This window comes from Rhinatrema bivittatum, chromosome 17 (genome assembly GCF_901001135.1).
Source record: "Rhinatrema bivittatum chromosome 17, aRhiBiv1.1, whole genome shotgun sequence".
Classification (NCBI taxonomy): domain Eukaryota; kingdom Metazoa; phylum Chordata; class Amphibia; order Gymnophiona; family Rhinatrematidae; genus Rhinatrema; species Rhinatrema bivittatum.
The window spans coordinates 31,136,382-31,149,173 of NC_042631.1; the positions used below are offsets into that span (position 1 = coordinate 31,136,382).

A 12,792-nucleotide genomic window follows, 5' to 3' on the forward strand; every position below is an offset into this window, starting at 1 on the left:
GACCTCGGCAGAGGGAGCCTTTCTCTCCTAGATGACGTCAGGAGGTTCCACAGCAGGTCTCCCAGCGAGGAGATACTGTGGATGAGATAGACTGAGAGTTAGAGTACTCACCAGATGTTTGTTGTAGCTGTGTGATTCCACTAGGTCTGTTGTAGAAGATACAGGCACTGAGGCAGGGAGAGCAGGCCCTCGAGGAGCGAGTACCTGTTCCCTGTAAGGCACCTGAAATAAAGCAGAGGGCCCCCAAGGAGCGGGTACCCAGGTTAGCAGTTACCCCGAAGGGCAGAGAGAGAGAGCTTCCTGCGGCAGCACGGAAGCAGCAGAGCAGCGTAGACAAGAACGGATTCGAGTTCTTGCTAACTCAACAAGCTAGCAAATTAGTGAAGGTAATATACCCGGATGGCGTGATGTCAGCATGAGGGAACGCTCTCGAGGTTCACGCCAAGGGTGGTACAAAGACATGGGTTGCGCGCGCGCACCCTATTAGGTATCTGGGAGGTACCTACTAGGTACCTCACTGGCGTTCTGGGGACGCCAGAGAGGTCAGCTTGCAGATGCAGCGGTTGCCATCTTTCCCAGGTAAGCGGGAGGAGCCGTGAATAAGGTGAGGCAAACGGGGAGAAGCCATCTAGCACCGACGGACACAACAGTTAGAGTTTACCCAACACTATAGAATAGTTTTATTTTCCCTACAATATAGCCACAATGCTTCACAGATCTAACCATTCTTTTTTTTCAGCTTCTTCTAGAATACTGTTAAATTATGATGAAATGTCAATCAATGACATAATTTATAATGGAAGAGATTTGACCCACCTGTTACTGGAATTAGCTTTGCTGATGTACATAACTGTTTTGCCATTGTAAGGATGCTGAAATTGGGTTTAGTGGTACTTAGCGTATTTGTCATTTAAGGCAACCTAGCTCCATGCCCTTCAGTTGCCAAAGAAAATGCTTAAGATAAATTTCTGAGTGATTTGTTGTGTCATATAACGCCACAAGTCCATTGGCTTAGACTAGTGCTGACAGGGCACCCAAATACTTTCAAGGTGGTTCTTTCTGAAGCATAGAGGCTACTGTGAACTGTAAACTAACTTGGACCAGAGAGAGGAAGGCGACCTTATCGTATGAGGCAGGAAACAAAACAGAAAGCTGAACTCCTGCTTGGTTTCCTGTCCCTTCCTCTGCTGTGGTTTGCTTCTTATTCAGCCATAATGAAACACATCTCTGTTTGCAGTGAGAGATGTTATCTTTGCAGGGGAAAAGAAGGTTGCATATTGATTCAGGTCTATTTTTTAAGACTTTGGCTTATAGTAGCAGGGTGTCGAAAATGCATTTAAAGAGCCATTTCAATTCAACAATTGTGCATTTTGATAAACTTGTGCAATCAAGGATTGCTTGGATAGTGCCGTGTCCCTCTGGCTGTTAGCTAGAAGATTCCTCCGCGCCTGTTATCCGATGGCTCGCTCGTAAACAAGGAACACGTGCGGACAGCAGCCCAACTGCCTTGCTCGGATGTTACGGAGAAGCAAAAACAGTGAGAGAAAACAAGTGCCATCCTTTCTACTTTAGGCAGGAGATTCCCTCTGATTCGGATGAAATGTGACAAGTTTCACCCTTTATTCTTTGGCTGAACGTAGAAAAGTTCATCTTCCATTCCTCCCGATCTGCTGGACCCATAAGCGCTTTCCTGTTGACCTCTTTGAGATGGGAAGAGAGGAGCAGGAGGAGGAGGAGGAAAGGTTGGGCCTGAACAATGTTTTGCAGCTGAAATCTGGCCCCCTGTTTGATGTGTGGCAATGAGCAATAAAAAAGAGCTTGAAACCTCCTCGGCTTTTCATTTGGAAAATTATACTTCCTAGGCTTGTTAACATTTATTTTAAGGAAATACTTTTAGTTTAGTCCATGGCTTCAATTATTTAATCTCTTATTTATTTTAAAATAATGTAGACCTGCTTTATTCATTAGCCAAAACAGGAAACAAAAAAAACATACAACAAACTAAGCAATAAAAAACCTGCTCTAAGAAAAAGAATATCATTCGCATAACAAATGCAGAGGCTATTAAAAAAAAAACCAAAAAAAAACCAAAACCCCAAACAATTGATTCACGCGGGCACTTCATTTGTATCTGTAAAGAAAAATGCTTTCAAGTGCTTTCTGAGCGCCTGCGCAGAGGATTGCACTGTCACTTGGTTATGGGATGGGTTATTTGCTTTATGTTTCATAAGCCTTTAATGGAAAAAGTCATGTATGTAAAGTTAAAGAAGAGGTACAGGATATAATGAAATCAGAAATCACACTGAAGTGCCTGAAAGGCAGAATATAAATAAAGTAAATCAGATGCAAAGATGTAAATTTACTGATTTCCCATAGGGATTTTTACTGTATTAAAATTACAGTTTAAGAGTATATGGTGCTGCACTAGGTAATAGCACAGTTTGGTCTCTGCCGTACAGACTTGAAATTCTCAGAACAGTGCTTTATAGATGATGTACCCCTAAACTACATTATATGTTATCCTTACTAAACCCCAGGATTTCTTGTCCTCCTTCCTCTGGTAGTGTGTGCAGTATTGATTCCTTGATTCCCCACCATAAGAACTATTTGCCTTCCACAGACCAGCAATACAGAATAAACCTGATTGAGTTCTTATTGATCCATGATCAGTACTCATTAGAGGCACAGCAGCACAACACAGGGATCAGGAGCTCTAATGAGCATTGAGCACCATAGTGGAATGGGGCAATAATAGTGATCAGTGTGCTCTATGTACTGATTTAGTTGCACAGGAAGACATAAGTGTGGTGCAAGATTTAGGCTATATTGAAGGGTCATTGTGGTAACAAAAGAGGCAGGCAAAAGCGGCAGCAAGAGACATGCCAGCCTCCAACAGATTGGCCTCCAGGGTCTCCAAAGAAAGAGAAGAAACTATGCACACCAGAGAGACAGGGTTCAGTAAGGGGAATGTACTTTCACAGAGCACTGAAGCTCAGCAGATAGAATATAAATAATGTATAAAAATATGAATAGATTTAATGGCCTTACAAGTTTAGAGCAGAGAAAAACAACCACCAGTTGATACAAGGGAAGCAGTGAGAGACCTGTTAAACAATAACTAACTGTTTCTCCTGTGCACAAATGAGTAGTTTTCAAAATTACTACCCACTTTCAGCCCCCTTAACCAGAATTCAGAGTCTCACTCTGGACACTGAATGTCTCCAGTAAGATGTGACATGGTTGACCTTGATTTATTATTTGTAATAGGATTTGGTTTTCACTGCTACTTGCCAGTTCTTCTAGGAGCAGGGCCAGTGTAACCCATTAGACAGCACAGACGACTGCCTAGAGTGGCAAGCTTCGGGGGATGGCAATAAATGAACTGTGAACCTCCACCGCCAGCACGTTTCTTCTCTCTTTGGACTGCTACCTCCCTTCCCTCAAAGCACCACACCTCCCTCTGTTCCAAAGCACATAATGAAATGGACTCTGAGATTGTAATCAATTTTTATTTATATTCTGCTTTTCAGCACTTCAAAGTGGATTACATTCAGGTACTGTGTGTTGCAACATTCCTACTGCAAAGACCAACCTATTTTGACGTCCTTCTTCCTCTTCATCTCTGTTCAATCTAAACAGCTAGTCAGGGTAATCATGAAGTACAGAAATCACTAACATTACAAACAATTACAAATGTGACAGGCCTCCCAAATGTCACCAAGGAGTTCCCTGGAAAGGATTCTGGGTGAGGGAGTCCACTTCTACATCAAGTTTTATAAAATGGTTTGTGATTAGTAAACTACTAATAGGACAATTCAATAGAACAGCCACTAGATGGCACTGTGAATTGAAAAATTATACTATGCACTGCAGTATGTATGTGGACTTAAGATAAAATATAGAAAGAGATCATTGAATTCTTTTGTGTGTGTGGTTTGAGGCAGTGATCCCCAACCCTGTCCCGGAGGCCCACCGGCCAGTCGGGTTTTCAGGATATCCACAATGGTGATATCCATATTAGGTGCTACAACCCAAGAAAGAGATCTAGGCGTCATAGTGGATAACACATTGAAATCGTCGGTTCAGTGTGCTGCGGCAGTCAAAAAAGCAAACAGAATGTTGGGAATTATTACAAAGGGAATGGTGAATAAAACGGAAAATGTCATAATGCCTTTGTATTGCTCCATGGTGAGACCCCATCTTGAATACTGTGTACAATTCTGGTCGCCGCATCTCAAAAAAGATATAATTGTGATGGAGAAGGTACAGAGAAGGGCTACCAAAATGATAAGGGGAATGGAACAGCTCCCCTATGAGGAAAGATTAAAAGAGGTTAGGACTTTTCAGCTTGGAGACGAGACGGCTGAGGGGGGATATGATAGAGGTGTTTAAAATCATGAGAGGTCTAGAACGGGTAGATGTGAATCGGTTATTTTTCGGATAATAGGAAGACTAGGGGGCACTCCATGAAGTTAGCATGTGGCACATTTAAAACTAATTGGAGAAAGTTCTTTTTTACTCAACACACAATTAAACTCTGGAATTTGTTGCCAGAGGATGTGGTTAGTGCAGTTAGTATAGCGGTGTTTAAAAAAGGATTGGATAAGTTCTTGGAGGAGAAGTCCATTACCTGCTATTAATTAAGTTGAATTAGAAAATAGCCACTGCTATTACTAGCAACGGTAACATGGAATAGACTTAGTGTTTGGGTAATTGCCAGGTTCTTATAGCCTGAATTGGCCACTGTTGGAAACAGGATGCTGGGCTTGATGGACCCTTGGTCTGACCCAGTATGGCATGTTCTTATGTTCTTAATGAATATGTATGAGAGAAAATTTGCATGTTATGGAGGCAGTGCGTGCAAATTTTCTCTCGTGCATATTCCTTGTGGATATCCTGAAAACCCGACTGGCTGGTGGGCCCCCAGGATAGGGTTGGGGACTACTGCTCTAGGGGAAGTGCTATTAGGACTATATACTCCTGAGTCTGAAGTTCAGAAGGGAGATTGCAGGGACCCACAGGGGTGTGGGGTGTTTCTCCCTAAGCACAGGGCTCTGCAGGGGCTTTTTCCCTTGAAGGGGAAACTCCTGAGGTTGGAGAGATGTTTCTCCCCACTAGGGAAACAGATGAGGGGTCTCTCCTTGGTCCTTAAGTGATTTGGTGTTGGTCCAGAAGATGGTGGAGGGACACCCCAGCATTCAGGGAAAACCTGGAAATTAGGTGGACCAAAGAGGCTTGAGTTGGGGAATCCAGGGAACTCTTGCTAAGGCCTCAAAGAGTATTCCTGTGTTGCCCAGGGAAGGATACTGTGAGACTCCAAAGTGGTAAGAAGAATCAATGATCTTATATTGGCTAGGTATTCTAGAAACTTAAGAGGAAGTAAATATGCAAGTGATATTTTGTGAAGGGATTTCATGGATAACAAAGAGAGAAGTGGTTGGGAAAAGGTATTCTGTACCAATTTGAAAGTCTAGTTTTTAAGGCTAGCGTTTGGGCAATAAGTTGTTTATGCAAATTGATGCTACTGCAGTCTAGCTGTCTGAGCCTGTGAACCCCTGATTTAATCAGTAACTTTTAACATTGTTTTGTAAGCTCTGACTGCTGGTAACCCCAGAAAATAAGTAAGTTTGTTTGTTTATTTGTTTGTTTGAATATAGCTTTGAAGTGAGTCCCTGTTTTAACTACAGTTGTGAGTTTCTAGGGGACAGATTTGGGAGAGGAGTTCATAGAGGGCCCATAGGGTTTGAGTTCCCTGTCCAGCTCAGGAATTCTGCCCTTGCCTCTGGGCGGGTCCACCATACCATTTAATCGACCTATTGATTAATGTTTGTTTGGTTTGTTTTTTTTAATGTATATTCTGCCATTTGTGACACTTCAAAGCAGATTATATACAGGTATTGAACTCTGAAAAGAAGCTGGTCTTCTGCTAACAAATAGGCATCAGAATTGCTCACACTTTATGTGCCCCATTGCAGAAAAATAGGCTAGAAATAATGATAGTGGGTAATTGAAGGAACACTGCATTGATTGTTAATGTCATTATCCCATAAAGGCTACAGTAACAAAGGCACAGAACATGAGTACTCTACCAGAAGTTGAACAGAGAGGCGGTAGCAACCAGCATGGGAAGAGTGTGACTGGAATCCCATTCTCTAACCACTAAACCACACTTCCTTGCTCTGGGTAAACAGGACAGTGAGAGAGAGGCTGGTTATGAGCGTTAGCTGACTTATGAATGGACAGAGAGGAGAAGGAGTTGAAAGAGGAGAGTGTTTGTGGGCTGAATTGAAAATACAGTTGGAGAAAGAGGTGGGAGTTAATTCCCTGGGATGCTGGAGTCTGAAATGGTCAGGAAGTCAATACACTGGGGATTGGAGGAATATGATCTCTTTTTCATATAGTTACTGTACTATATGTATAAAAGCAGCAGCAATGTAGATATATCAAATTTTCAATTGTATCTTTTGTTGTGGTGCACTGAAAATGTTAAGAGTCCTATCAGTTATTTTTACTCAGTCTTTTATTAGATATATTCGTATACCTGATCGATCGGTGTTGGGACCGGTCCTGTTCAATATCTTTGTGAGCGACATTGCGGACGGGATAGAAGGTAAGGTTTGTCTTTTTGCGGATGACACTAAGATCTGCAACAGAGTGGACACGCCGGAAGGAGTGGAGAGAATGAGACGGGATTTAAGGAAACTGGAAGAGTGGTCGAAGATATGGCAGCTGAGATTCAATGCCAAGAAGTGCAAAGTCATGCATATGGGGAGTGGAAATCCGAATGAACTGTATTTGATGGGGGGGGGGGGGGGGAAAGGCTGATGTGCACGGAGCAGGAGAGGGACCTTGGGGTGATAGTGTCTAATGATATGAAGTCTGCGAAACAATGCGACAAGGCGATAGCAAAAGCCAGAAGAATGCTGGGCTGCATAGAGAGAGGAATATCGAGTAAGAAAAGGGAAGTGATTATCCCCTTGTACAGGTCCTTGGTGAGGCCTCACCTGGAGTACTGTGTTCAGTTCTGGAGACCGTATCTACAAAGAGACAAAGACAAGATGGAAGCGGTACAGAGAAGGGCGACCAGGAAGGTGGAGGATCTTCATCGGATGACGTACGAGGAGAGATTGAAGAATCTAAATATGTACACCCTGGAGGAAAGGAGGAGCAGGGGTGATATGATTCAGACTTTCAAATACTTGAAAAACTTTAATGATCCAAAGACAACGACAAACCTTTTCCGTAGGAAAAAAATCAGCAGAACCAGAGGTCACGAGCTGAGGCTCCGGGGAGGAAGACTAAGAACCAATGTCAGGAAGTATTTCTTCACAGAAAGGGTGGTGGATGCCTGGAATGCCCTTCCAGAGGAAGTGGTGAAGTCTAAAACTGTGAAGGACTTCAAAGGGGCGTGGGATAAACACTGTGGATCCATCAAGTCTAGTGGGCATAAATAGAGAGGAGGCAGCAAACACTGCACGGAGCGGCAGTAGCCACTGAGGCATTCACGGAGCGGGATGCCAGTGGCCAGTAGTTGGTGTTCCACCTTCAGGCAGCAAAACACTGCACGGAGCGGCAGTAGCCACTGAGGCATTCACGGAGCGGAATGCCAGTGGCCAGTAGTTGGTGTTCCACCTTCACGGAGCGGAAGGATGGAGGGCTGCCATCTCAAAAAATAAAAAAAACAAACAAACAAGCAAACAAAACAGGGGTGGGTAAGGGGCAGGGGTGTGGCCTGCTGGTTGCGGCGGTTGCTACTCCTGATTGAGCTGGATGTTCACTAGGATGGCGCTGCTCTCTGCATTGGTGGAGGGGTGGAAGGGAATTGGGGCCGGAGGGTGCTGGAAGCCAATAGAGACGGGTGGGAGGGAGAAAAAAGGGGGGAAAAAAATGGATAAACTGCGTAGCTTGCTGGGCAGACTGGATGGGCCGTTGGTCTTCTTCTGCCGTCACTTCTATGTTTCTATGTATGATATTCCTTAATCCCGAGCCTAATCGTGTCACCCACTGAATGTGTGTGTGGTGGTGGGGGAGGGGGAGAGGGAATGGGGAGGATGTATAATTAAAGCAGTTCTGCATAATAAAATGATTCATATCCTCTCTGTCTTTATAGAAAGGGGCAGAAGAGTGTGTGATGATAAGCAAGAAGATATTTTTGGCATCATCAATCACACTTACGATAACCAATTCTTAAAATTACCCAAGGAATCCAATAAAGACCTTTACAGTCAACTCAACAAGCTTCCAAAGAAAAATACCACACCCTCAGACCCAAGTGGAGAATCCACAGTACCAATCTCTTATTTACAAAGAGGTATGTAATACAGAGAAGTCTGCTACTCATGAATGACATTTGTTGGGTATTTTTAGTTACACTAAACTATGGCTATGGTACAGTGAGTCAGTGCAGACTCTGCTAAAGATTAGTCTCTTAAAGCAAATGAAGCAGGTGTGGGAATTAAAATTCTATATAAAAATATAATTTTGATTGAATAGAGACCTGAGACTCATTGCAAGTAAACATCCAAGAAGAAAGAAGCATTTGTATTTATCCCTGTCTTTCCAACATCAAACCCAAGGCAGTTTACAATAACAAAATAACATTAAACGTAAAAAGCAAGCCTTAAAAATAAGGCAAACATGGGTTAAAAAACTGAGCCATTACATGAGACAATAGAAAAATAATAGAATCAGAGCAAAGAAAACATTGAACATCAAGTGGACAAGCACATACAAATTTTAGCTGGTGAAGCAACAGACCAATTATACATGAATAGCTAGAAATTAGTTAAAAGCAGAAGCAATAAATGTCCAGACTTGCAGAGATGCCAAGGATGGTCCGTCCCAAAGAGTGATATTTACAGCCTGAGTGAATGTCAAAGAGTGAAATTTTTCAGGAGATGTGTCCTTGGTATAAATCTGGAAAGATTTACGCGTTGTGTAAACGAAAGCAGAAACACGAAATTATATTTAGCTTTCTTCGGTACCCTTGAAAATGTCAGACTAGAAACCCCTGAAGGTAGAAATAAACAGGTAACTTTAATCAAGATTGCAAACACAGATGGGGCTAAGCTTACATCCAGTCCACTTATTCAGTCCAGGACAATTTCTGCAGTAATTCCTCTTCATGGACAAACACAGTCAATACTTGAAACACAAGTTCTGCTTTACAGAACTAACCCAGAGTTTCAAGACATTCACATAACATCAGTATATATAGGATTAAAAGCTCCCGGGGCTTCCACTGGGATCTCATGCCATCACTTGGACTCCTAGATATCTAAATGCTGGGAACATCTTCCTGGTATCCCAGCATACCTTTTCAATCCCAGATCCTCAGGGGCGGGGTCATATGCCAGGCTAATAGCCATCTACATCTGCCTCCATTTAAGTTCCTCACTGGCTCTGCCTGCCAAGTACAAGCTTCTGACCAGCCAGACTCCAGCTTGAGGTTCACCAGAGCACTTTTTGTCCTGATAGAAAGGATTTAGACAAGTATAAGCAGTATGAGAACACTTTTCAGAGGAATTTGTCCAGGTATTTAAGCAATCAGCCTGGGAAGTCCCCAGCTGCAAACTGCCTTTCACTTAGTGTCTAAAAGTTTGCACATGGGTTTCACGGCACTTGTACTTTCTAGCTGCGGGAAATGGGACAAGCCAGGGGAAAGTCAGGAGAGGCAAAGTATGCATGGGGCTTGCTTCTGAAATCCAGGCTTATACTATTCCGCATGCTTTTCCTACCTGCAGGAAAGCAGGTGCAAAGTGAGCAGATGCTTTTGTATCTGTCAACTTTGCCAGCCCAAATTTTAAAGGGAAACTCCCCAGGGTGCTTTGCTCTGACTACAGGACTTTAGGATTGCGGATGGATGAACGTAAGCCAGCAGCAGCAGCAGCCAAATTTCCTCTCATCAAAGCAGCGATCCAGATCAGCGCACAGACACGAAAGCTCTAGGGCATGAGAGGAGGAGCTCACTGGGTGTAAGCAAGAAATACCCTCCAATTGCACGATACTCAGGCTAAGTGCTGCGACTTGACATGGCTGGGCTTGACTAGGGGTACTGCACGCTGATTTCCTTTTGTATGGTACAAGGAAGGGTTCAGGTTCATTGTGGAGATCAGCATGGCGTCAGCAGACTTTTATAGAGTGGCAGGTAGTGTTTTAACTTGGTAGAGCTGCAAGAGGGCACAGTATTATATCAGAATGGATAATATCTGCTGGGGTCAAGCCCTGTACCACAGAGATCTGGGGTTAGGGGTGGAAGGAGAAAGGAAGGGGGCCCAGAACTGTCAAGGGTGCTATCAGTCCTGTGCTTCTGAGACCTCTAGTACAGATAAGTTTTTCTCTGTTCTCTGAGAAGAACCTTTGACAATGCAACCCTCGGGGATCACTAATTAACAGAAGAAAAATGTATTCTTGTCCTGTTTCTCCAGACTCTTTCAAAATAGGCATTAAAAAAAAAAAAATCTAAATTCACAAAAGCCTGATGAAAGATGGGAAAGTGCATGTCTAGATTCTATTCTTGGAACACCTGTCCAATAGTTTTCGGAACATTCCTGCAACTTGTCTCCACCTGGGCGTCCTATGAAAGCTTCTGTCAACCTCATGGAGGGGGCCCTGTTTTCTTGTTGGAACTCCTGGCAATGCTGTTGCCAGGGCTGGTGTAAGGTCCTAGGTGAACCTTCTGCCTCTCGCCCCCCCCCCCCCCCCCCCGCCCATGCCACCCCTCAGTCTTGGCCCTGACTCCTACCTCATTCACACCCACCAAGTGTCTGCTTCTCTGGGCTGCTAGCAGGATGGGCACTAATCGCGGCCCACTGAATCTCTACTCCTCTTTTTGCCGCGAGCGGGATAGGCTCCGCTCGCGGCCCCACATGGCTGCTCTTCAGCGCCCCCTAATGGTTGGTGCCCGAGGCGACCGCCCAGTTTGCCTAATAGGACGCGCCAACCCTGGCTGTTGGATTCCTGCCAGAAGATGCTTAGCATTTACAATTGTGTGCAAACTTTTAGGCACCTCTGGTCAAACTGTACGCTTCAGTTAATCTCTAATTGAACAGAAACTGGCACAGCTTCTACATTATACTAATTAACGTGGCATCTTTTGCAAAATAGGCCTGGGCCCAGGTCTACTCAGCTGAGCCTAGCTAGATCCAATTGAGGCCTGACCGGGCTCCTCCTATCCCCCTCTCCATACAAAAACCAGTGGGCTGTCCAAGGTGGTACCAACCACATCTGAAACAAGAACCAAAGTGATGTCACCTTGGCAGCAGTTAGGAGGGTTGGCAATGACATTTTTAAAGAGCATCAGATGGGGCAAGATCAACTGAGCTTTCACTCCTGCCCTTTCGATCCACTGGATCACCAGGGAAATGGGTAAGTCTAGGTTAGGGAGGTTCATGGTTCCCGGTCCTGCTGGTTTTTGTAAGGATCAGAGGGGCCCAGCTGTTTGGTTCATTTACCAAACTGAAAAAAAAAAATTTAAACTGATGAAAACAGTATACGAACTGAAAAAAGACCCCACATCACTGAAACAAAAAAGCAAACCGAAACACATTTTTGGGGGGCTGTATATTTCTAATACCCATAGCTATGTAAACTCCAGGCCTACAGAAAGGCTCAAGAGGAATAGTCCTTTTTGCATAATAGAATGCCACCTGAATTTCCACATCTTGCATACTGCATGTAAATTAAAAAAAATAAAATAAAATTCTGTAGGTGATTCAACGCCACCAGTGCCTCCCCGCCTGGACAGTAAGAGAGCTGCAAGGTTATCAGTCGACAAGCGGGACAAGAATTATTTTGAGCCCCCACTTCCTCCACCGCTACCAGAACGCAGTAAGTAATACAATAAACCTTGAACTCTCAGTTTGCTCTTTTGTACTGATTAGTCTGAGGCTGTACACGTGCCTTGGTGTTTTGCGGGATTTTCTGTTTGAAAATACTTGTCATGTTTATACTTTAACTTGTAAAGTTTTATCATGTTTAAAAAGCTTTTGTTAATTGAAGCTTACAGGAATGCCATTCCAAGACCAGATCTGAGTGCCAATGTTAATGTTGTATCTCTTCACCTGGGAAAGCTGGTGAATTTAATTAATGGTGAGTTTCTAAGAGAACAATATTCAAGTGAATGTTTGGTAACACTATCTGGATAGGCGTACAGAGATGTTATCTATGGGTATATTTGTTTTTAAAAATGTATTGCCCGCACTCTTCAAAAGGTTAAATACATAAAATGATATAAAAAAAACCATATCACAGCCAATATCAACCAAAGAGAACAAATAAAACAACAAAGAACAAAAGCAAGCGATGTGAGATGAAAAGATTGTGCAAGAAGGAAAGGGCAGTTTTGCAAGGCTTTCATTGAGCTAGAGTGTGTCTGACTGAAAGTCGTCTTTCTGGATCCAGCTAAAAGCAAGTGTGAGATGTCATGGCTTGCATTTCAGCCAGATTATAAAGGGGTATTCCTTGGTGAAGGGTGGCAGGAGTGTGTCTAGATTAGGGGAGTAAATAGCTTACATTTACATTTTGAAATGTACCTGCGCTGTTTTGACCCAATGATTGGCCGTCCCTGAAGAATTAGCAGACGCAAAGTGTGCATGCCGATTGCGTAAGCGCAGTCACGGTTCACATTCACAAATTACCTAGAGAGTTTCTGAATTTAAAATTTTGCTACAAGATACATGTCCACAATAACGTGCACATGCTAGGCAATGACGTGGGCTTTTCAGATCATTTTGTAACCAAAAGGATATGTGCGTATGAGCAGCAGAGTCTTGCTGTGATTTATACGCATGT

The 12,792-nt window shown here is 43.5% G+C and overlaps 1 protein-coding gene across 8 annotated transcripts in view; it reads left to right on the forward strand.

Moving 5' to 3' along the window:
• LOC115079425 (circularly permutated Ras protein 1-like) overlaps positions 1–12,792 on the forward strand; it is a 144,332-nt gene that overhangs the window by 75,130 nt on the left and 56,410 nt on the right. For all 8 annotated transcript variants that reach the window (XR_003853287.1, XM_029583013.1, XM_029583010.1 and 5 more), the window contains 3 exons: positions 8,111–8,311; positions 11,710–11,829; positions 12,001–12,090. Coding sequence is in view for 7 of the 8 variants with exons in the window: in XM_029583013.1 (XP_029438873.1) it covers positions 8,111–8,311; positions 11,710–11,829; positions 12,001–12,090 (411 nt within the window). In the remaining variant the exon portion in view is untranslated. The remainder of the gene's footprint in view (positions 1–8,110; positions 8,312–11,709; positions 11,830–12,000; positions 12,091–12,792) is intronic.